Source organism: Phocoena sinus, chromosome 15 (genome assembly GCF_008692025.1).
Source record: "Phocoena sinus isolate mPhoSin1 chromosome 15, mPhoSin1.pri, whole genome shotgun sequence".
NCBI classification, from domain to species: domain Eukaryota; kingdom Metazoa; phylum Chordata; class Mammalia; order Artiodactyla; family Phocoenidae; genus Phocoena; species Phocoena sinus.
Window position 1 is genome coordinate 63,952,982 of NC_045777.1, and position 24,693 is coordinate 63,977,674.

Here is a 24,693-nt window from a genome sequence, read left to right on the forward strand (position 1 = left end):
CATCCATCCATCCAACAGACATTAATGTACCTCTCACTATGTGCCAGTGATGAGTGAGTTTCATTAGGTTCTGTCCTCACGGAGCTTGCGTCCTAATGTGAGCAAATACAGCTCTTTCAGATGGTGGTGAACTCATGTTGTGAATATAGTGATGTGATGGGGGTGGGGGGAGGCAGGTGCTACTTTAGGTTGGGCAGCAAAAAAAAAAAAAAAAAAAAAAGCCTCTCTGAAGAGGTGACATTTGAAAGGAGACCTGGATGACAAGAGGAGACATGGAAAGATAAAGATATGGGGTAGAATTTCCCAGGCACGGCAAGTGCAAAGGCCCTGAGGTTACTCTGTATCTGGCATTGAAGTACTCACTGATGCCTTACAGTTTGCCAAGCCCAGTGTTGGGCACCGGAGATTCCAAAACAAATAAGGTACTATGCTTATTCTCAAGGAGTTCACAGCATATGGAGTACGTAGGAGACAAACAGTCCATTTTAGCATACTGTGGTAAGCTCAGTGATGGCGACACATGAAAGAAGATGCCTTACCTACCTGCATGGTGTGAAAGAAGGAGGGAACCTGGTTTCTGTGACAAAGAAAGGAGCCAGGACACAAAGTCTCCATGATTTCTGGAGGACCCTGACTTTCCTCTCGGTTTGCTTCCACAGGACAAATGACCAGCTGGTGGCATTTCTCTCCCGATACCGAGATATGAATTTCTTGAAGTCACATGGCCGGGACAATGCCAGGTAGTATATCCTCCCCCTACCCTTGTGCAAAAGGGAAATGGAAATCTGAGTGATCATTTGGGAGCTTCCTTCTAGGCTGGTTTGAGGCAGCCAGAGAAAAGTTGAGGATGGGAGAGAGGCATGGCATGGATGGGCCTTGGCCTTTTCTTTGTAGCATCTGAAATGGTGTCTCCTGCCAGCCAGGGACAGAGATAACAAGGAATGTGTCTCATCATGTCATAGTCCTTTACACCTTTTCCCCCAAGCCCTTTCATTAGTCCATTATCACATTATGGCTGTCCTTCAAGGAAACTAGGGTAGTCATTTTTATACCCAATTTATTGGTAGGAAGACTGAGGCCCATAGTCTAAGTAAATGATGTCCCCAGATCATTCATTCGGTCAGCCAGTCATTCAACAAATATTCACTTAGTGCCAAGCATGTGCCAGGCACCCTTCTAGAGGAGAACAAGACAAAATCCTCACGCTCATGGAATTTACCTTCTAGCAGGAAAGAGTCTCATACCAGCATGGAGTTGAACTCAAGTATCCCGACTCCCAGCGCTGTGCCCTCACCATTGCCTCACTCTTGCTGCCTAAGATGTTGGCAGGGATTTGAGGCACCAGAAGCCCAACCTGGATCTGTTGTGCCTCTCTCACTTAAACTGAGCAAAGCCAAACAGCATCACTACAGTCCCGCTTTGAGCTGAGTCTAAATCTCCGTGGCCAGAGATCAGCTAGAAGGGACACAGTCTTGAGCACCCTCTGTAGGAGAGACCACAGGGTCCGCTCCACCATCTGGACATAAAACACTGCCCAGGATCACTCTGCCATCTTAGAGCCTTTTCCTAGCGTTGCATTCAGAACTTAATCTGGCAGCTCACAGGATACCTTTAGTGTGTTAATGTGTTTTCTTTGGCCTTCGTGCTGGTTTTGTCTTGTTTAATTCAGGTGCTTCATTTGAAAGTCAATAGCCCCATTTAAAAATAGCAATATTTCCCAGAGAAATCCAGATTTCCAGCTCATCTTAAAAGAGCCAAAGGTCCACTAAATCTGTGCTTGAATTTTCTCATGGAAGTTATGATCTGGTCCTTAGACAAAGCCCACGTTCTGCAGGTTGCTGCAGTCCTTGCTGCCCTCTCCCCTACCTCACCCTGTTGGCATTTCAGTTTGCCGGCTCTGCTGTAGGTGTTCTCTACCACTGCCGATGGAAGTGTCATTTTAGCTGTTTCTGTGATCCCCTTTACCCAGATATGCACAGAAGGGAGGGACAGAAGCAAGCAGCGAGCTCCATTTCCTGAGCTTTCAAGAAGTAACCCCAGAATCCTTGGGTTGTATCATTTTCCTCAATTTGAACTTTGATTGCATCCAGCTGTCTGTTTCTAGATTGGGCCTGTCCTACTGGCAGCCTGCATTCTTTACACTTAAAAGGAGCCCCCAGACTTGAAGGTGCTCTGTAAATTAGCACAGATTAGTGTAGCGTGTTCTGGCCACTACACTGGAGAGGCCTGGTGGATAAAGAAGAATGGTAGACATATAGTGGACTGTGTTCCTGCCTAGTGCACGTCGCTCTGCTGGGCCCTTTTCACACGGGATCCAACTTTATTCTTACAGTCACTCAATGTAAAAATACGTATTATTACCTCCATTTGTCAGGAGAAGAAAGGGAGCTTTGGGAGCCCAAATGATTTTCCCAAAGTCACACAGCTGGTAAGTGCTAGAGTTTGAACCCAATTCTCTGGCCCCAAAGCCCATGGAAGCAGGGTAGAGCTGAACAAGATTCCATGGAGGTGGTAAGTTGTCAGAACTAGACCAGATATTGGCATCCCCACCCTTAGGTAGAGAATGGAGATGCTTCTTCACTTCCAAGTAACATAATACACGTTTTGTGCAAAGTCATATCATTAGAAAGGAATCCACTGTAAGTTGATAGACTTGTGTCTGAATTACATCCACCCTGGTATTGTTGTTTCAGCCTGCTCAGTATTTATTCTCTATCTACTATTTCCAGGCCCTGTGCTAGGAACTGGCTACAACACAGAGGTTAAAATCATGAGGTTTTGAGGTCATACCTCCTGGGTTGAAATTCTGATCCACCACGTCCTGTCTGTGTTTCACTGGACTGGTGACTTAACTTCTCTGAGCCGGTTCCCTTATCTGTACAAAGGAAACATCAATGGACTTATACGCACGAGACTGTTGGAAGGATTAAATGAGATGTTGTATATAAGGCATTTGGCGTATCATAAATGCCCTATGAAGATGATGATGGTGGTGGTGGTGGTAGTGATGATGTCATTGCCATGATAAACATTGGACGCAAATATTGCAGGTGGGAGAAATAAATAGATGGTGTATAGGCCAGAGTTGTGCCTCTGGGTGTATGAGTACATCTTGTCCAGTTGATGTGCATCAGCAGTTGACAGGTGGTACCCAAACAGCACAGCAGGATAAAGGGCAGGATAAAGACGCAGGCTAAGGAGTTGTTGCTTGCATCTCCCTCTAAAACCCTAAAACCCAAGGCTCTCTGGACAAAACAGCTCACAAGTTCCAACACTCATGCATGAGTCCTCAGCTGGGATTCTCTCACTGAGATGAATTCAGGAGATTAATTTAGAATTAATTCAGTAGTAAAATGAGCCATCAACAGTGACTTTCTCCTCTTTGTCAGTTGAGGCCTCACTGAACAAACCTAGACACGCCCATCTTCCCTCATGTCTCCCACGGGTGCAGCCTGGATGGGGCTTCGCTCTGGCTCTGCACTGATGGCATGTTAGGAAGGACCCTTTTTGGTGGGAAGTGACAGAAACTCAGCTCAAACTCGCTTAAAGGGTAAAGGAAGTTATTGGGTGATGCAACTAAAACATTAGTATCTGACTTCAGACGTAGCTGAATCAAGCAGTTCAAATGATATCATCAAGCCCAGACTCTGTTAATTCTTTTTTTTTTTTTTTCTGGCTGCCTAATTATTTCTTATTATTTCTGGAGAGGGTTAAAGTAAAATAAACACATCACATCAAATAGCCAAGTAGTTCACTGGCAAGAATCTTTTTTTTAATTAATGTATAACCGACATATTATACTAGTTTCAAGTAAGTGATATAGCAATTCAATATATGTATATATTGTAAAATGACCACCACAATAAGTCTAGTTAATATCCATCACCACCCATAGTTACAATCTTTTTTCTCGTGATAAGAACTTTTAAGATCATAGCAAATTTCGAATATGTACAACACAGTATTATTAACTGTAGTCACCGTGCCGTACATTACATCACCAGAACTTACTTATTTTATAACTGAAAGTTTGTACCTTTTGACCACCCTCACCCATTAACTTCTGTTCTCTTTCCCTTTGTGTTAGTTTAATTTTCTGGCTACAGACGGTGACCCTTCTCAACGTATTAGCCTCATTTTACTGATAAGGTAACTGAGACTCAGAGAGGTGAAGTAACTTGCTTAAGCTCACGCAGCTGGGGCAGGGTTAGGACTCAAACCTAAGTGAGTGTGTCCCCAGAGCCCAAACTCAAATCCCTGCATGATGCAGCCTGTCTGTGTTCTGGTCCTGCTTTCCTCCAATATGCTGGGTGGCTTTGAGGCAGCCACTCTGCTTCTCTTGGCTTCATTTTCTCCCTTTGAAAAACAAAGTGGTTGAATGACATGATCTCCAAATGCCTTCCCATTCTGATGCTTCATGCTTCGGGACCAGACAGTGTGACAGAGGAAGAGAGTTTAAAAGACAGAGAGATGGAGAGGGACAAAAGCAAGCAGTGAGATACCAAATAGGCCACAAGGCGCCTTAGTTTTTTAATTCCACGTGGTTCCTAATAGCAGTTTTGACCTTCGCATCCCTAACTTCAGCCTTTAGCAGCCAATTTGGACTTCCAGCTCCCGCTGCTAAGAGATGGCATAAAGGCAAACTGGTACTTTAGTAGCTGCCAAATTGGTCCTGACTGTTCCTATAATTAAATCAAGGGGAGTGTTGTGTTCACTATATTTCCTTGCTTTCCTCCAAAAATGAAGTAGCTAGATATATTGAAAGACATATAGCACAGTTATCAGTTTCCCAGATAACCTCTGCAGGGCTAAAAGAAGTAAGTGCCCTGAAGAAGCAGGTCTTGGCAAACATCCCCAGGAACTCCTGGGTTCTGCTCGGGGAGTATTGGAGAAGTTTCCCAAATCTCGGCAGCCTGATCAAGGCTCGGGGTGTAGGGACAGGCCCCTTACAGGGAGATGGAAAGGGAAAATCATTTCCCTCATTCCCAGCCGGAATAGAGTTTCCTCTGGGAATTTCCCGGCCTTGATTGGTCTAAGTTCTCCAAATAATTCAAGGTCACCAGGGCCCCAGCGCTTAGCCCTGGGCCAGAGTGTGGTGTCGTGGTAAGAGCATGGGCAATGGAGTCCAGACACCTGTGCCAAAATGCCAGCTCTGCCGTATGACAGCCAGGGTACTTTGACAAATGGCTTTGACTCTCCATGTCTTCATGTCCTCTTCTTCATAAGATCCGGACAGTGATGTGGGGATCGTGGAGGACTGAGTATCCTCGCTGACCACAGGAAGTGCCGAGCCAGGCACTTTAGAGTTGTGTTATCCTCTTTGAAAGAGTACAGCTGAGGCTTGCAGAGTTGCTTTAACTTGCCCAGGGTCCCACACAGCTGGCATTGGAGTCTGGTTAGGTCTGACTTTTATCCCCCCATGATTAGTGACTGCATCTGAGAGGGCCTGTTGTTTTCAGTTCTTGGAGTATGTGGATGAAAGAGCAAAGCTCTGCTGATTTTAAGCAGAATCATTTTTAAAGGAGCAAGAGAGCAAAATCAGTCCTCCCCCTACTTTCTAGAGTCACCGTATCCCAAAGTGTGTTCACAATCCACCAGTGATATGTGAGATTATTTTGGGGTGTTCATAAATGGGCATCATGGGAGAGTTAGTATTGATTTTATGTATATCAACTAAAACTTATATAATTAGCCCATCTAATCGATGATTTCATGGTCATGATGCTTAGAATAAGACTAAGTTTAAAAGAAAACAGTTGAAGCTATCTAAAGTTGGTTTAGAAAAGAAATATTAAGGAAAGTCTCATACAAACATCATAAAACCTGTAGCATAGCAGTTAAGAATCTGGGTCCTGGACCCCGACTGCCAGCGTTCGTTTGCTGAGCGCTCACTAGGTGTGTGGCCTTGGGTAAGTTACATCAATCACTTGTGCTTCAGTTTCCTCATCTGTAAAATGGGAATAATGATAGTAAAACCAATCTCATAGAATTGCTGCAAGAATTAAATGAGTGAATATGTGAGTAAGCTCTTGGAATAGTTACGCATATTAAGTTGATGATGGTGGTGATGTTGATAGTGGTGATGGTGACAACAGTGGAAAAGCCTTGAAGATGGTATATATACACGTGATTAATGTTTTCAAAACACTTTCTACAACTCTTAGAGAAACAGCTAGCATTTCAAATGTTAGAAGACTAGACCAGAAAGAAGCTAGGAGGGGTCCCAGCCCTCAGGTCAGAAGTGGCATAAACAAGTTTCTTCCTGTTCCCTGGTCTGGGGCCCGCCTGCTAGAGGCGGCAGTCCCTCGCTGGGCACCAGAATGGCAGCTAAAGCAGCTTCAGCAGCTTCTTCTCTCTGACATTGAACTAATCTTCAGGCCCAAACCTCTCTTGATGTATAAATAGGCAATTGTTTAACCAAAAGTTGTCAGATCCATCGAGAGCCTGGCCAGGAACCCTCCCCCAAGCAAATCTGCTTTCAGGAGGCCCTTTGGTGCCAACTTGCTTATCAGGAGAAGAGCTCTCTCCCCATCTGTCTCCTAGTACCATGATTGATGGGAGGAGGTAATTAATATCTCATCTCCAATGGGGAAAGCAGATTGCATTTCCCTCTTGCTTTTCTTAAACCCAACCGGTGAGTGTATCCCTGTTTGCATGTTCACTTTATTTAATCCAGTTATGGGCGCCATGTCAAAATAAAGCTTGGCATCACACAGGCACCCATACAAGGCTGTGTACACAGACGCTCTGTGGGCCTCCGTGTGAGTTTTGAGGTCGACTTTCAATCTTTTCTTTTTTCAAAACAATATATGTTAAAGGTGGACCAAAGGCTAGAAGGACGATATGTGCGGTGTCATCTCTGAGACGTAGAGCATGATTTTTTATTTCCTTCTTTCCTTTCTTTTTGTGTTCCATGCCTTCTATGGAGGAACTGCATTATTTTATTTTATTTTTTTTTTCGGTACGCGGGCCTCTCACTGTTGTGGCCTCTCCTGCTGCGGAGCACAGGCTCCAGACGCGCAGGCTCAGCGGCCATGGCTCACGGGCCCAGCCGCTCTGCGGCACGTGGGATCTTCCCAGACCGGGGCACGAACCCGTGTCCCCTGCATCGGCAGGCAGACTCTCAACCACTGTGCCACCAGAGAAGCCCCCTTTACTTTTACAATAAGAACAGAAGGCAGTAGACATTGTTTTTAAATATGTGTGAAATAGGGAAAATCAGTTAGCTCTCAATGGACCTTTAGACTCTTGGAGGTGCAAGATGATTTGGGCCCATGTAAAGAGCATGGGCCACCAAGCCTGGGATTCTCAGTTCCAGGATTTGGGCCCCTAACTCTGCATTTCTGCTCAGGCTGGGTTTTTTTCCATTCCTGAATGTCAAAATCAAGTCAGCCCTCTTTGCCCAGGGCATGTGTAATGATAGAGTTTACTGTGTTCCAGAGACTGTCCCAAATGCCTTAGAGATATTAATTCTTTCAATTTTCACAACAATCCCATGGTGTAAGTACAGTCATTATCGTGCCCATTTTCCAGATAGGGACACTGAGGCTAGAGAGATTAAACAACACACAGCTTGGGAACGGGGAAAGAGACTCGAACCCAGGCAGTCTGGCTCCAGAGTCTACATTCCTAGCCACTGTGCTATACCATTTCCCTAAGTATGTTCATCGTGGAGTTCCCTGCCATGTCCAGGCCACGTGTACTTATGGCTGATACATTCCTTCCACCAATCAGGTCAGAGTCTGCCTCTCCTGTGACTGGTCTCCTCTGGTGTGAGGTAGTGAAGCTGAGCTTCTCCCTGTAGCTTCCACTCCTACCACGTTAGCTTCTTTTCATTCATTTGGGCTCTTGCGTGCACTATTTCTGTCTCCTGTAAAGCTCTTCCCCAGAATTCTTCAGATGACTGGTTCCTTCTCATGCTTCTTGTCAGTGCCACCTCTTCAGCAGAGTCTTCCCCAATAGTCTCCACTAATTAAGTCCCTGTCTCTTCATTTTGTCATTGCACTCTAAGTTTTCCTGTATAACACTTACCGCAAACATCTAATTACGTACTCATGTGTTTCATAGCTGTTTATGACTACTTACCTATTTACTAGAGTAGTGTTACAGTCTTGTGGCTAAGAGTGTGGAATCCAGAGCCCGACTGCTAAGGTGGGAATCCCTTCCTTGCCACTAACCAACTGTGTAGCCTTGGGAAAATTAGTTAACCTTCTGTGTCTTTGTTCCTTCATTTGGAAAATGAACCCTCATAGGATTGTGATGAAGATTAAATGAGAGAATATATATTAAGTACAAGGAACAGGACCTAGAAAGTAGCAAGTGCTCAATAAATGGTAAATATTATGGTTTTATTTTTCATCTTAGAAGAGAGAGGATAGGGATGATGTCTGTCTTCTTCACAACCATATCCTCAGCACAGAGACTTGGAGAATTGCTGAATGAGCAAATACCCCGAGCCCCTTTTCTCTTCCAACTACTGCAGAGTTGGGGCCTGACAGCTGACTCCAGCCCAGCTTGGGAAGGGGCATAACCCACACTGGACATGTGAGAAATGGCCAACAGAGCCCCTGTGGAGCTGCCAAACTAGGAACCCAGTGACCTGAATCCTCACTGACTTGTGCCTTGGAAAGTTGGGAGGGTTTTGTAATTTGTGGTTCTCAGACAGAATCAGGGTGCCCGTGTTGCTTGTCACCCTGTACCACCACAGCCATGGGCATTGCTGAACTAAAATAATTGCAGGACATGGGTGCACTGTGAGGGCTTTGGGGCTTCTGTCCTTGGTGCTGAAAAGGCATTCTTCTCAGAGCATAAAGGGTTTCTCCTTAGCTGTGGAGGTGCCCTACACATGCCTGTCTACCGAATCCCAGAACAGAGAAGAGGACAGATAGAAGTTTTAATTTTCTGGCTTGATGAGGGAAAAAGTTAAGTATCTTGGTGAACACTTATTAAGCACTTACTAAGTGCCGAGCACTACGCTAAGCCCTCTCCATATATAATATAATCTCACTTAAACTCTCTGAGGCAGATATTATGACGATCGCCAGTTTCCATGTAAGAAGCTGAGGCATCCATGTTCAGGTCGCCCAAGGTTAGTGGCAAATCCAGGACTTGTACCAAATATTCTGGCTCCAGAGCCCAAAGTTTGGCCCCTGTGTGACATGGCTGTTTTGTGTGAGTCCATTCACATAGCTGGCTGATTCCATACACTGTGTTTTCATGCTTTGTTCCATGACTTTATTTTTAAACTAAAATGCTTAGGTTGTACTTAGGCTAAAGGAGTAATCTGGGTTCAGTGGGAGATCGCTGGAGAGAGAAATAGAAGAAGAGAAAATATTTTCTAGGCTGTCTGACGTCAGATGACTTTGGATCACACGTCCTTTCTGAGTCTCGGTGTGTTGGGGTTTTTTATCTGTAAAATTAGTTATATTAGCTGATTGCTGAGATTCCTTCTTGCTCAAACATGCTGTAAAATCTGAGGGGCAGTGTTCCTCCTTTCAGAATTCATTACAGGACAAGACAGATCTGGAATAATTCCACCCTTGATGAATATACCGAGACTGTAGCCAGGGAATTAACTGAATTGAGAGACTTCTTCATTGTCTGCCCTTTCTGAGGCCATTTCCAAAGGCTACAGATACTTTCTTAACTGACCTCTTCTCCCATGGGGGAGATTCAGGACCCCTTGCCATCCTGCATCTGATTTCCTTTGATGCCCAACTGAGTAGATTTGGTCCTTGTGACATCCTAGTCGAAGCATATTTAGCTCTGACTTTGTCCCATATCGTGGCAATAGAGAAAAATCTCAGGGAGGCAAACCATCCCTGAGAGCCCAGGAGGTAAAACCAAATGCAAACGATACCATGTTTGCCCTTAAGTAACCTATTCTGAAGACAGAAGCCCTTGTGAGGACTGGCTGAAAGCCTCTTCCAACCGGCAATGAGCCATTTCCTCTTGGTTCACTCATTTCTGGGCATTGTCTTTTTGAGGAAATAGAAGTTCTGAGATCCTTCATTTGGGTCCTTTTGGAGGGACCCTGGCGAATTGAGATGAAGAATGACAGAGTAGTTAAGCATTTGCATTGGATTCATCCAGACCTGGATTCAAGTCTAGGCCTGTTAGCTGTGTGACTTTGGAGAAATTACTTAACCTTCCTGTGATTCAGTTCCTTTGTCTGTCGAACGTGTGTTAGAAAAATCTGATACCTGGCTAACTAATGGCAGCTACTTCCTGGTTGCCTGACAGACGTGGCTGTTACTGTTCCGTTTATTCATTCACTCAACAAATACTTATTGGGCACTGGCTGTATGTAGGCACCGTAGTAGAATACAGAGGTGATCAAAATCTCTGCCCTCTTGGGGCTTACATCCAGTAGTAGAAATAGGCAATAAACTAAATAAATACCTTGTATATTATATTAGAAAGTGAAAAGTGCTATGGAGAAAAATAAAACACCCAAGGAGGACTGGGGAGGGATGGTGTCTCTATGAAAAAAAGAACTGATGGTTGGGTCAGCCCATTGCTTGGGTGAAGAGTGCTTACTTGGCAAGGACCTTTGTAAACAATCACCCATCACAATTTTGCAGCTGATTTGGGAACTTGTTAGGACAGGTGTCATGGAGCTCATCCTACAGGTGAGGAAACTGGCATTCAGAGAAGTTAAGCCAGCCCCACTTCTCAGTGAAAGCAGAGACAGCATTGGTACCAGATCCTCTTCATGTCTGCTCTTCTGTGGTATCACCTGTTGAGCCCAGTTCTACCAGGTAACCAGGTCAACTGGAAACAAAACTGAAGGGAGGGCAGCATCATTGGTCACCTTCTGTGAATTGGGCCCGTTGCTGCAAATCTTCCCTCCATCCCTCAGGTGAGAGAGCCGTGCACCTTTTCCCGGTGAGCCAGCATTGATGACAACACTCACCCAGGTGTTCACAAACTTACTATGGTTTCCGACCTTTACCTTTTCAAGTTACAGTAAATCCACAGGGAAGAATAAAAAGCAAATCACTGTTGAAACAGCTGATTCTTTTCGCCTGCTAGATACCCAGACTCTGGGCGTCTGCCACCTTATCTGAGTCCAGACCTAAGTTCCTGGTAGCCCCTTTCTGATACCTAGGCAATCGGTGGTCTCTCTTTACTCATAATTAACCAAAGCATGTGTTTGCAGCTTATCAGTTTTTGAAGGCAGTAAATACAGCGGCCAATCTCCCAACCCCGTGAATATTTCATTTTGGAGATTACTGCATAAATATCGTATTTCGATATTGCGGTCCGGGACATCACATTAAAATTGCAAGATGATGCTGTTATCCCATCTAATGGAACATGAAATTAAAAAGCTGCTCCACGGAAAGAAAAATTTTGCAAGTCGTCCCACCTGTATTTCTTCTCTCTCTCTCTCTCTTATTCTCAGTTGGTCTTGATTACCATGTAAGTTTTGATACAGAGTATGTAAAATTTAAAGTTTTAAACACGGTTAAGTGTGCCCACTGGACGTTATCATATAATTGGCACCAGCCAGAGTCGAGGTAGGATTTTATTTCTTCAGACTCGGCGGCTTCCTTCAGTGGGTCCGTTAGAGCCAAGTTTGGTGTCAGTGAGTGCTATGGTGAGTGTATTGAAAACCCTTCACCAGGTCGCTCCCCAGAGAGAACATGGCTTTGCTAACGAACTTGGATTTTGCACTAGGAAAGGTGTGTTAGGAAAGGAACAGGGCCAGGGACGCTGGACACGTGGGTCTTCTGGTCGGCTTCTGCCCCTGTTTGTATCCTCAGAAAAGTTGTCAGCCTTCTCTGGGCTCCCATGCATCCCTCTAATGCTTGCCTCACACCTCTCGCTGAGTATAACAGAGGGACTTAGAGAATGTCACAGCTGGAAAGTACCCTAGAGATTACCTAACCCAGCGTTATTGTGACTGGTGGTCTGTGGGCTGGATTCAGCCTAGGGATATGTCTTATTTAGCCAGAAATGCTTTTATTAAGGGATTTGAGTGCTTTTCAGAAAATGCAGTCTCTACGTCTTTGCTAACTCCACCTACCCTGTTATCTTATGCTAAGCCCCCCCTCACAAACTTATATTGTTTGTCTGACCTCTGTAGACATTTAATTTTATAACCTAGACCTAGCCCAACTTTGTCAGTTTCCCATGGGGGAAACTGACTCAAGGTCATCATTTTCCAAATTCACCCAGCTGGTTACTGGTAGAGCCACACTGCAATGTAGATGAAAAGCGCATTTTAGCAGAATTAAGTCCGTTCACCACCAGCATCATTGTTGTCACCATTTTTATTACACGAGCATCAGTTTGGTTAAGAATTCAATATATTACACCATCGTGCTCAGTGAGTGACCAGTGTCAAGAAGCAGGTCCTCTATTTATGCAGAAGAAAGTGCTAGGGATGTGGGTTTATTAGTGAGGTTTCAGGCAGTTCCCTTTGGTGGATTTGTGGGAGGCCCAATGGGAGAGATTCTTTGTAGAATTCAGCATGACCAACAGGGTGGGACTGTCTTCAGCTTCTACGCCCTGACGTCTGGTCATCACCATAGACCTTTCCTGAGCAGTTGCCTTGCACTCTTCCAGGACCTATATGGTAGGCAGAAAGGAGGAAGCCAAGATCAGTTCTAGTGAGCACAGCATCTACCTCGGAGGAGACAGGAAACTCTGATGTGAAGACAGAGATGAAGTCTGCCATGGAGGGACAAAGACCTCTAGACACACAATGGGGGATGCAGCCTGCTCTAGTGGAAGAGGTGGCATTAATGTGCCACAGCCATGGCTACCTGCCCTATGTGGAGCCTAAGAACATTTGCATTCATCACGGTAATGATAAAGGTGAAATCATTCAGGAATGTATTAGTCAGGACTTTTTCAATTGCAAGTCACGGAATCCCATCTTAAAATGCCTTACGCACTTTACTGACAAGTCTGGGGGTGAATCAGGTATAGCAAGATCCAGGGTCTCAAGCAAAGTCATCAAGGCCTTGTCTGTCTCTCCCCCTCCCTTACTTCCTCCCTCCCTCCCTCCCATTCCCCGTCTCTCTTTTTTTTTGTCCTCTCTTCTATGTTACCTTCATGATCAGACAACCTCTATACTCATGGTGACAAGATGGCTGTCAGCAGCCCTCAGCTTGCATTCTTCCAGAAAAAAATCCCCTAGAAAAGCCCTCCTTCCTAGTATTTCCAGCAAAACTCCAGAACCTAGTCTCAGACTCAGCTTGAGGTGCTTGCGCATCCATGAAGCAATTATGGCAGCCAAGCAGGTGGAATACTCTGATTGACCAGGCTGAGTCGTGTTCCCACCCCTGGTGCTGGGGGTGAGGCAAGCCAAGTGAACTGAGAGTTGAGGGTGAGCAAGTGTCCAAAATAAAGTCAAGGTGTGGTTCCCAGACAATGGATGCTGGGCAGACAGAAACAAGGGAATGAAGCCCCGTTATTTGCTACCACGTGGAGGAACCCTGAAAACACGAAGCTAAGTGGAAGAGACTACAACTTGTGTGATTCTCTCTGTAAGAAATACAGAATAGGTAAATCCATAGATGGATTGCCAGGGACTGGAGGGAAGGGGGAATGGGATGGGGGTCTCCTTTGGGGGTGACAATATTCTGAAACTAGAGATGATGATTGCACAACATCGTGAATGAACGAATGCCATTGAATTGTAGGCTTTAAAATGGTTGATTTTATGTTGCATGAGCTGGAGGGGCAGCAAGATTCCTGGGTGGGGAGACCTGTAGACTATAAACTCCCAACGAGATAACCAGCTCCTGAGGAGGAGGGACCATCCTCACTTCTTGCCTCAAGGCCAGCACATGCCTGGCACATAGTAGGTGCGAAGTTAATGCTAACTGCAAATGAACTGAGAGTTTTGGCCAGAGAGCTTGGCTCTAGTTCTGTCTACCCTCCCAAGACACCCTCCTCACCAGCTCTTTGACCTTTGATTTCTGCACCTACAAATTAGGAAATGCCAATTCCAGCCTCCCTGGCTTGCAGAATCCCGAGAGAGAGAGAGAGAGAGAGAGAGAGAGAGAGAGAGAGAGAGCGCGCGAGTGTGTGTGTGTGTGTGTGTGTGTGTGTGTGTCCCCTAGAGCAGGAGTTATTAATCTGAGGTTCATGGATAGAATTCAGGGGTCTGTGACTTTGAATAGGAAGAAAATGATCTTAATTTTCACTAAACTCTAACTGAAATCTAGCTAAATGTAGGCAAAATGTAGGGTAACAAACCACCACAGTATTAGCAGTTACTGTTAGGAATCACTTTTTTTTTTTTTTTTGGCCATGCCATGTGACATATTGGATCTTAGTTCCCTAACCACGGATCGAACACATGCCCCCTGCGTTGGAAGCATGGAGTCTTAACCACTGAACCGCCAGGAAAGGCCCAGGAATCACATATTTTCAAATCGCATTATAATTGATGCATCCACTTCTAAATGTCATATATGCTCACCTCTTCTTCAAAATTACAGTAGTTTTTAGACCTATAAGACCTTGTGATTAAATGTGTTAAAAAGGAAACACATGTAATTATCATAAATGTGGTGTTTTAAAAAATATTTTGTAATATTTTAATGTGTGAATCAAGAATCATGTGAATTACTATATCATCACTTTGGTGTTTTTGAAAATATTTTGTAACCCTGTATTTTTGTTGTATGCATTTAAAAGCATTATTCTGCAATGGGATAAATTGGGAGTATGGGATTAACAGATACACACTGCTATATATAAAACAGATGAACAACAAGGATTTACTGTATAGCACAGAGAACTATATTCAATATCCTGTAATAAGCTATAAAGGAAAAGAATCTGAAATATATATGTGTGTGTATATATATGTATGTGTGTGTATATATATATATATATATATATGAATCACTTTGCTGTACACCTGAAACTAACACTATATTGTAAATCAACTATACTTAATTTACTAATTAATTTTTTAAAATAAATTAAAAAAATAAAAGCATTATTCTGAGATGAGGGTCCATAGGCTGTATACACCAAACTGCCAAGGCACCCATGGCATGAAAAGGTGATTTCAGGAGTTCTCTAAAGAGGAAGCAGATGATCATTGCCATCTAATTGTGCTGGGTGGGCAAGTCTCCTAAGCTCTCTAAGCTTCTGTGTCCTCATCTGTAAAATGGGCATAATAATAGTACCTACCTCATAGGGTTATAGACACCAGCCTCACTTGTGAAGATCAAGTGAAAAACTACACACAGAGCCCCTAGCTCAGTATCTAGCACACAGTAAGTACTCAGTAAATGCCTTTATTGCCGAGACTGTGCCATTTCATTTGGACTCTAGGTGGCGCTCTTTCAGGGCTAAGCACTACTTTGTCTTGCCCAGGTTCATCCGGAAACAGGGCCTGGACCGGCTCTTTCTGGAGTGTGATGCCCACATGTGGCGCCTGGGGGACCGGCGGATCCCAGAGGGCATTGCCGTGGATGGCGGCTCAGATTGGTTCCTGCTAAACCGGAAGTTTGTTGAGTATGTGACGTTCTCCACAGACGATCTGGTGACCAAAATGAAGCAATTCTACTCCTACACCCTGCTTCCTGCAGAGGTGAGTATCCAGGAAAAAATCCCTGAGAAAGGTAGGGGTTGGCTCTAGCCTTTGGAGCAAAGTGGATGCTGAATTTTTGGCAAAGCCACGCAGGGTTCAATACGTTGTCCTCCAAACATCCAGAGGAAGATGGGGAACTGTTTTGGCTACCAGGGACCTTTCTGTCACAGCAGGGCCCCTGGTCCCCTCCAGTCTACATAGAGGTTGTATGCAGTAAATGCACAATGCTGCCACCAGCAATCTAGACAACATCTTTAAAGATGTAAAGTAAAAAAGGCAGTTCTTCCTCAAGACACTTGGCTCCCATTGGTCGTAAAACCATCACCATATACTGATTTTGTTAGAACAAGACACTTTATTGCCATTTTCCAGAAAACTGTTATTTATATAAATACAAAGCTCTCATACCTACAATAGCAATGGTGCCCCCTAGAATTGTGCAGTGTGTAACCTGCACAACTGTATATGATGGCTTTTTCAGGAAACACCCACATCAACTTTTGACAGATCCTCCACATTTACCAATCCTGTAATAACTTTTCAACACCAAGAATTCCTTTTCTAATTTTGAATAGTATTCTATCATTCCCTGACAGACAGTAGTTTTGGCCTCATCAGTCACACCAGAAATTCCAGTGATCCCAAAGCCAGGGCTTCTGTTGGGTTTGCACTAGCCCCCTGCATTGACAGTCACTGTGTCCAAATACTTGGGACTTGGCATTTCCTGTCGGCTTTTGGAAGTATTTGAAAAGCTCTGGGAAGTCTGTCACCTCAGGATGGGAAACTGTCTTAGTTCAGGGTGCTAAAACAAAATACAATAAAATGGATGTACTTACTGTAGTTTTGGAGGCTAGAAGTCCTTGATCAGGGTGCCAGCATGGTCAGGTGAGATCCCTCTTCTGAGTTGCAGGCTGACTACTGACAGTCCTTCCTGTGTCCTCACATGATAGAAGGGGTGAGGGTCTCCTTTATAAGGGCACTAATCCCATTCATGAGGACCCCACCCTCATGATTTAATCACCTCCCAAAGGCACCACCTCCTCACATTGTCACATTGGGGGTTAGGATTTCAAACTATGAATTTTGGGGGGACACAAACATTCAGTCCATTTCAGAAGTCCTATTGTGTAAGATTGCAGGGTATTCTGAAACAGCCCCAGCCCCGTCTGGAAACGGGTAGGGACTCAGTGCTGAAGTGTTGCCCCTGACATGCCAGCGGCCTTCTTATCAGACCTGGACTGAGAGATTCTAGATTAGCTCCCTGACCTCCAGTTCACTTTCACCCTAATTTCCAACTCCAGAAAATTCCAGAGCTGGTTCTGTTTCTATTGAGCCTGCAACACCTCCCATGAATGGTCCACCATTCCTGGCTGTGCCCCATCTCTGGACCACTCAGATTGTGTGTTTCTAGGCCAGACAAAACAGTGCAACTCATTTGATGGTTTCCACATCCCTCACCGACATCTGGGGCAAGGCCAAGCTCTGAGTAAGGCTGACTGCCCACTTCAATCCTGAGGGATGATGGGCTTGTCATCACTGGGCCAGGTTTTGCTATTCTGCACACATGTTAAGTAATCAGCTTTTAATCCTATTTCAGCAAAAATCACCTTTTCTATCAAGTCTGATAACCTCCTCATCCATTGTCTTGCAGGGAATTTCTGTATCATTACAAAAGGACACAGGGCAATGGATAATTGGGTACTTTCCCCCACTGCTTGATGGAGAATATGTGCCTCTCTGGGCTTGTAGACAATTCAAGCTTAAAATGCAGGTTCACAGGCATGTCATTTAACATCATAAGAAGGGCAGCTGGGGTGTGGATAGAGCCTCATTTTGTCCACTCACCCATTGAGAAGAGACTGTTTGGGGCTTTGGCTGTTTAATCAGGGTGCCCGTCCCAATGCTGGTTCTCTCTGTCCCAACCATCCCCCACTTCCCAACGCATACAGGCACTGTACACTCCAGCATCCCTGTTAGATCCCACCTCCTCCATCCCAGCCTTTCTGTCCTGCCCTTCTCCCAGACCACCTCCAGGGGATGAGTTTAGAAGAAATCTGAAGGCTGTGCCATGAATTTGTAACAGGAAGACACGTGTTCCCCAACAGCTTTCCCTAGGAAGCAGAGAGCAGGGGAGAACGTATCTGCCTGGTATCTGAGGTTGTTATAAAACAGTTGTCCAAATAGAAGTCAGTCTCTCTCTCTCTCTCTCTCTCTCTCTCTCTCTCTCTCTCTCTCTCTCTCTCTCTCTCTCTCCCTCCCTCCCTCCCTCCCTCCCCCACACACACATACACACACACCCCGTCTCTCTCTCTTTCAGCAGCTCCAACTATGTGTCTCTTCTCTGGTCTCTCTTTTCACTCTCAACATTGCCTCTTTCTCAGATTACTAGGAGAGGTTGACCAAGCCTCAGAAATAGGGGGAGATTACGGCACCTGGTTCAGCACCACGGACAGTGGGAAGTCCAATGGACCCCCACCTCCTCCCCTCCCAGTGTTGTAGTCGCCACTCCAGTGACTAGGGCAGGAGGGCATCCGTGATTCTGGCTGCCCTCTCCCAGGAGTGAAATTCCAGAGCTTCAGTCTTTGTTTTCAAGATATCTCAGACCTGAGTCTCTTTGGTTTCAGGTCTAACTATTTGCAAAATCAAGAGCCCTTTTGGCCCAGGGTTTTCTAGAAACTTGTCCCAGTGTTTTTCTCTGGTCCCAATGTGTTGACATACCCTAAGGGACTTTCTCTCTCTGCTGAGCGGACAGAGGATGTCCTGGGTGATAAGAGATGTCTTGAAATCAGTTTCTAGGCTGCTGGGGAGAGACATCTTAGAGAAACACTCGGAGCAGTAACTTCTAAGCAGCATTAAGCCACCCTGGACAAAACCTCCAGGGTTCCCTTGGTTGGCCTGGACTGGCACTGACTCCATTTGCAGAGAGAACAGCTGAGTCTCCAGGAGAGTCCCTTCACTGTCAGGTGGCCCTCGGGAAGAACCCCTCACCCCAGCCCACTCGAGGGAGGCTGGACGAGGTCTCAGGTTGGCCCCTCTCTGCCCTGCAGTCCTTCTTCCACACGGTCCTGGAGAACAGTCCCCACTGCGACACCATGGTGGACAACAACCTGCGCCTCACCAACTGGAACCGCAAGCTGGGCTGCAAGTGCCAGTACAAGCACATCGTGGACTGGTGCGGCTGCTCCCCCAACGACTTCAAGCCGCAGGACTTTCACCGCTTCCAGGTGAGCCGCGCCTTCCAGCCAGCGTCTGCAGGCATCCAGGGCAGCCCTGCAGGTCACTGGATCCTGCACTTTCCAACCCTGGTTCTTTTTTTTTCTTTTTTTTTGCGGTACACGGGCCTCTCACTGCCGTGGCCTCTCCCGTTGCGGAGCACAGGCTCCGGACACGCAGGCTCAGCGGCCATGGCTCATGGGCCCAGCCGCTCCGCGGTATGTGGGATCCTCCCGGACCGGGGCACGAACCCACATCCCCTGCATCGGTAGGCGGACTCTCAACCACTGCGCCACCAGGGAAGCCCCCCCAACCCTGGTTCTTGATGATAATCATAACAACGTCAACAGTAGCCAACGTTTATTGATCACTAACACCATGCAAGGGATGTTCTAACCACTTTCCCTGTATTGACCCATTAACCCCACAATAGCCTTAGAAGATACATACATACATACATAAGTAGTCCATTTTAGAGATAGGGAAACTGAGGCAGAGAAAGTTCTGTAACTTTATGCAAGGTCACATAGCCCAATATATCTGTTTCCAAAGGCCATACTTGTATCCATTTCTCTATACTGCCTTTCAATCAGAATCTCCTGAAATATTTGTTAAAAATATATTTCTGGGGGCTTCCCTGGTGGTGCAGTGGTTGAGAGTCTGCCTGCCGATGCAGGGGACACGGATTCGTGCCCCGGTCCGGGAAGATCCCACATGCCGCAGGGCGGCTGGACCCGTGAGCCATGGCCACTGAGCCTGTGCGTCCGGAGCCTGTGCTCCGCAATGGGAGAGGCCACAACAGTGAGAGGCCCGCATACCGCCAAAAAATATATAGGGTACAAACTTGATTAGAGGGCAGAATTTCTCAACCTCAGCACTCTTGACATTGTGGCTGGATAATTCTATGTTGGGGTGAGGGGGCTGTAGGATGTTTAGCAGCTTCCCTGGCCTCTACCCACTAGGTGCCAGGAGCACCTCCCCATGTTGTGATAACCAGGGACGTCCCCAGATGCTGCCTAATGTCCCCTGTGGGGATCCAGTAGCACCCTGCAGTTACGACGACCAGGAATGCCTTCAGACATCGCCAGCTGTCCACTGGTGGCAAACTCATCCCCATTTGAGAGCTTTTGATCTCCAGTGTGGTCCAGGAATTTTTATTTTTAATATATTACACTTTGAGAAATTCTGATGAGCAGACAAGTTTGTAAAACACCGCGCTCTGTGAACTTTAAAGGAGGAACAAGAAGAAATGTTATTGCCTTCACAGGTATCTCTGCAAGGCCCATCGATTCATAGTTCTGGGGAGAGCAGAGACAGGAGGGTGGCCAGTGCCCCATCTGCTTGCTGTGAGCACCAAGGGTGCCTTGGACCCCAGACCTATTCAGGATGGCGACCTCTTTCCACCCCGTGCGAGCACACCTCCCACTCCCTTTAGGCCAGTACCCTGAGTTCTTCCTCCTCTCCGCCTCACCATGCCCAGCCTCAACTGCCCAGAGCACAAACAGAAGGCTACAAAGTGGTTAAACAAGTCACTTTGCGGTCACTAGAGCCACCACATGGAGATGATGTGCTGCTTCCCAAACCACAAACGTTGGGGAGGAATTGAGGGGGACAACAGTGCCAGGCTGGTAACCCAGTCCGAGGTGCCCCTGCTGCCTTTCTCTGGTACATAATGGAAATGTCCAGGGAGGACACGGACTGCCCCGTGAAGCTTCCACCCTCGTAGCCTGGTTCCTCGGAGTGTGGTCCACAGACCAGCAGCAGCAGCATCACTAGGGAACTTGTTGGAAATGCAGAATCTCTGCTGCTCCTGACCTGCTAGTCAGAATCTGCATCGTAACGAGACCCCCAAGCAACTAGGAGGCTATTCTGTTAGAGAAGCGCGGGGTACGGGTCTGTTCTATCCTAGACTGTGTGCCTGGTCCTCTGTGGGCGTTGGCTTCATCGGGTAGAAATCATCTCCATTGTGCAGGTGGGGAAACCAAGGCACAGAGGCAGGGACTTGCTTGTCCATGGACATGCAGCTTGTGGAGTGGTAGGGTGGGAGGTCCCACACAGGTGTTTCCAGCTCCAGACCTGGGCTTTTTCCACCAGACCCCGCTGCCAGCCTGGTCTCATGCCTGGTCGGGTGCAGAATACACAGCAGGTTTCATCCCGTCATTCTTATTCCCTCAAGGTTCCTACCTAACATCTTTCGCCTGCGTAAGCAGTTGCTGCAATAAGTATTCTTTAGGTCTGTTTTGGTGGCAGATTGAGAGCTACCCGGGGGCCTCCTCAAACCCATGTTAATTGAGGCATGAACTTGGGTGACATTTTAGTTCCATTGTCCGTGCAGAAAGGATCTGCTGAGCAGAAAGAGGGTGGCGAGGGGAATATTTGACCTATTCAAAAGAGAAAATAGAGGAGAATTCCCACTTTCGTAGAGGACCAGTCATCACCCTCATTGCAAAGGACCTTCATCATTTAGAGCAAGAAGCCAGGTGATTCTTGGGTGCACTGCCCCTCTGGGGCCACTCCTGGGCGCTGGCACTTGTATTCCAGTCCCAGCATCCTGGGGACATCGTGGTCTCTGATAAAGATGAGCTGACATAGAGACTGAGTTACATGCTCACAGCTCTTTAATTCGCAGTAAACAAAGATCAAGAATATCCCCCAACATCTAGACTCAAGAAACTGCTGCCTGCGTGGAACTCTTGAGCTCTTGTTGAAAGAGCTCCGAGGAAGAGAACTGTACATATGGAAATGTGCCCTTTAGGAGCTCCAGCTATGATCAGAGAATCTCGGGAGGAGAAAGGAGACTGCCCTGCCACTGAGTCTGGTTCTCTGCCTCCGGAAAACGAAGACTTGGAAGCCCCTGGTAGCAGGCTTAAGGGTGTAGTGATAATAGTCACATACTCGTAGCTGCTAACACCGTGTGCCAGACTCTATGCTAAGTACCCATATTATTATACCCATTTTAAGGATGGGGAAACTGAGGCCCTGGATGACTTGCCCAAAGACATACACAGCTTGAAAGATGCAGAATGAGGATTTGAACCTACGTGGTCTGGCTCTTTTCAGTGCTGCTATAAGGGAACTGACCTGACCCCTTCACCACAGAGAAGGGGGTATGGTTCCCAAGGGTCATGAAGCAGAGAGCAGATGGGATGTTCCAGATACTAACAAGGGTTTTTGTTATTGAGGCTTCGAGTTCCCCCAACTAGCAGTGTGATCCTAGGATGATGCAGAAGAAAGAGCTTGGGTTTTAGAGTCATCGGATCTGGGTTCAAATCTTAACAACTGTGTGAGTTTGTACATATCACTTGCCCTCTCCAAGCTCAGTTTCCTCATCTGTAAAATGGGAATCGTAACACCTGCTTTGCAGAGTTATGAGGATTAGAGTTGGGAGGATTAGAGGTAATGACGAAATGCAGTGCGCTGTATATAGCACGTGCTCAGGAGTTTTTACTGACATTGTTGCTATTAATCCACTGCAGTGAGAACAATGCTAGACCCAAATTAAGGTCAATAATTACACTAGATCATAGGCTCCTCAAGGGAGCGGTCTGTGTTTTAATTGTTTCCGTAGCCCTAGACCAGAGGTCAGCAAACTACAGCCCCTGGGCTGAATCCAGCCCACTACCTGTGGTTTGTAAATAACGTGCTTTTGGAGCATAGCTGCATGCCCATTCGCTTACCTGTTTGCGGCTGCTTTCACACTATGACAGCCGACTCGAGTAGTTGCAAAGCTGGAAATACTTATTGTCTGGCCTTTTGCTGAAAAGGTTTATTGATCTCTGCCCCAGACCATGGTTTTAGACCTGGTAGATAATAAGGGCTCAGTATTTTATTTTTCTAACCCTTGACGCTGTATCTGAATCCTGGGCTCTGCCGTACCTTGCTGTGTGACCTTAGATAAGTAAGTCCCTTTCTTCTCTGGGACTCAGCCTCCTTGAAAATTTGGTTTACATAAATGGTTCTCAAACACTGCAGCATAATCACCCGGGAGGCTTTTTTTGGGATACGGATTCCTAAACCTCATCTTCAGAGATGTTGGTTCAGTAGGTCGGCGGGAAGGACTCCGCAGTCTCCACAGGTGGCTCTGATGTGCAGCCGGGTCAGGTGTCCCTTCGCATTATCCTCAAACCCTAGTGAGCAAATGAACCACCTTCAAAGCCTGTGAAGAATACAGATTTCTGAGCCCCACTCCTGAAGATTCCGATCAGTAAATCCAGGGTGTTCCTTGTGAGTCTGTAAGTCAGTTACAATGCCCAGGAGGCCATAGGAATGGTAGGGACTGTGGTGAGCCAAAAAACCCCATGCCCATCTAAAGGGACAGGTGCTATTCAGCTTTAACTACTTAAAGGAATGTAGGAACATGGGGCCAGATCGTTTCTGTTCAGAGGGAAACCAGAAGTTGCTTCTGTAAACTCTTCTACCTTTTAAATGTTGTCAGCTAATTCAATTTTAAAACATTCTTCTGGACAACTAAAATATATCTGTAAGAGGTATTAGACCTCCAGCTAAATGATTTCTGAGATCCATCCCAGCTATAAACATCTAGGATATAATTTATTTCACAAATATTTAAGTGATGCTTACTACATGTCCATCATTGCTTTAAATGCTTTACAAATGTTAACTCATTCAATCCTAACACCCTTTTTACAGATAAGGAAACTGAGAACAGAGAGGGCAGTAAGTGTCAGAGCTGGGATGTGGATCCAGGCAGGCTGGCTGCAGAGCCCGGCTCCTAAATACCCACCTACCCTTATCCCCACTTCCTGACATTGTTCTTTTGATTTCATGAGCGCAGCAGACAGCCCGGCCCACCTTCTTTGCTCGCAAGTTCGAAGCTGTGGTGAATCAGGAAATCATTGGGCAGCTGGACTATTACCTGTATGGGAACTACCCCGCGGGCACCCCGGGCCTCCGCGCGTACTGGGAGAATGTCTACGATGAGCCTGACGGCATCCACAGCCTGAACGACGTGACGCTGACCTTGTATCATTCCTTCTCCCGCCTGGGCCTCCGCCGGGCAGAGCTGTTGCTGCACGACGCCGGGGAGAACAGCTGCAGGTGAGCCAGGGAGCAGGGGGACCAGGGATGAGGGAACGCCCTCCTCTGTAGGGGCTGCGGCTCCACGCATGCTTCTCCCTAAAATCATCCACGCAGACACCCCAGCGTTCAGAGCATTTCCTGTCTAAGCCTTCGTCACCCTTTTACCTTCTCAGGATAGCAGATCTAATGTTTACCTAATTATTTCCTTTCTGTGGACTCATTCTTTGTGCTAAATATATGTATTTTAGAAGGAAGCTTTATGTCACCGTATTAGTTATTTTTGTTCCACATGGAAAGTAATCATGAAAATACAGAACTTTTTTTTTTACTTTTTATTATGGAAAATGTCAAATATACACCAAATAGAGAGAAAAGTGTAACCCCATCTCTCATCACCAGCTCTAGCAATTACCAGCTCCCGGCCAATGCGGTTTCATCTGCGCCTTCACTCACCTTCCCTTGTCCCAGATCAGTTTGATTGAAGCAAATCCCATAAATATTTTATCTCTGAAAATTCACTCCTTTTTAAAATGTAAACCATACTATCATTGTTACACCAAAAAACATAACCAAAAACATCACAAAAAGGCAGAACTATTATTTAAAATGTTCATGTACCATTTAGAATCGTCTCATCTACCACTAGTGGGTACCAGTTGACACTTTAGGAAAGAATGTTCTAGAATATATGAATAGAAGACGGAAGGTGGGAAAACGATTCAACATCACCCCGTCTCTCCCCTGCCTTTCCCTAAGCCAGCAACCCTTCTCATTTCGTGTACCTTCTCTTCCGTTCTCTAGCAATGTACATTGCAGGTATTTCCACAGTGACAACGAGGATTTGGTGTCCTGCTTCTTTCGCTCGGCGTTATAAT

The 24,693-nt window shown here is 46.0% G+C and overlaps 1 protein-coding gene across 1 annotated transcript in view; it reads left to right on the top strand.

Moving 5' to 3' along the window:
* Positions 1–24,693, top strand: part of XYLT1 (xylosyltransferase 1) — a 311,724-nt gene that overhangs the window by 263,993 nt on the left and 23,038 nt on the right. The window contains 4 exon segments of the mRNA XM_032605511.1: positions 660–740; positions 15,349–15,565; positions 18,613–18,789; positions 23,574–23,836. Coding sequence (XP_032461402.1) covers positions 660–740; positions 15,349–15,565; positions 18,613–18,789; positions 23,574–23,836 — 738 coding nt within the window.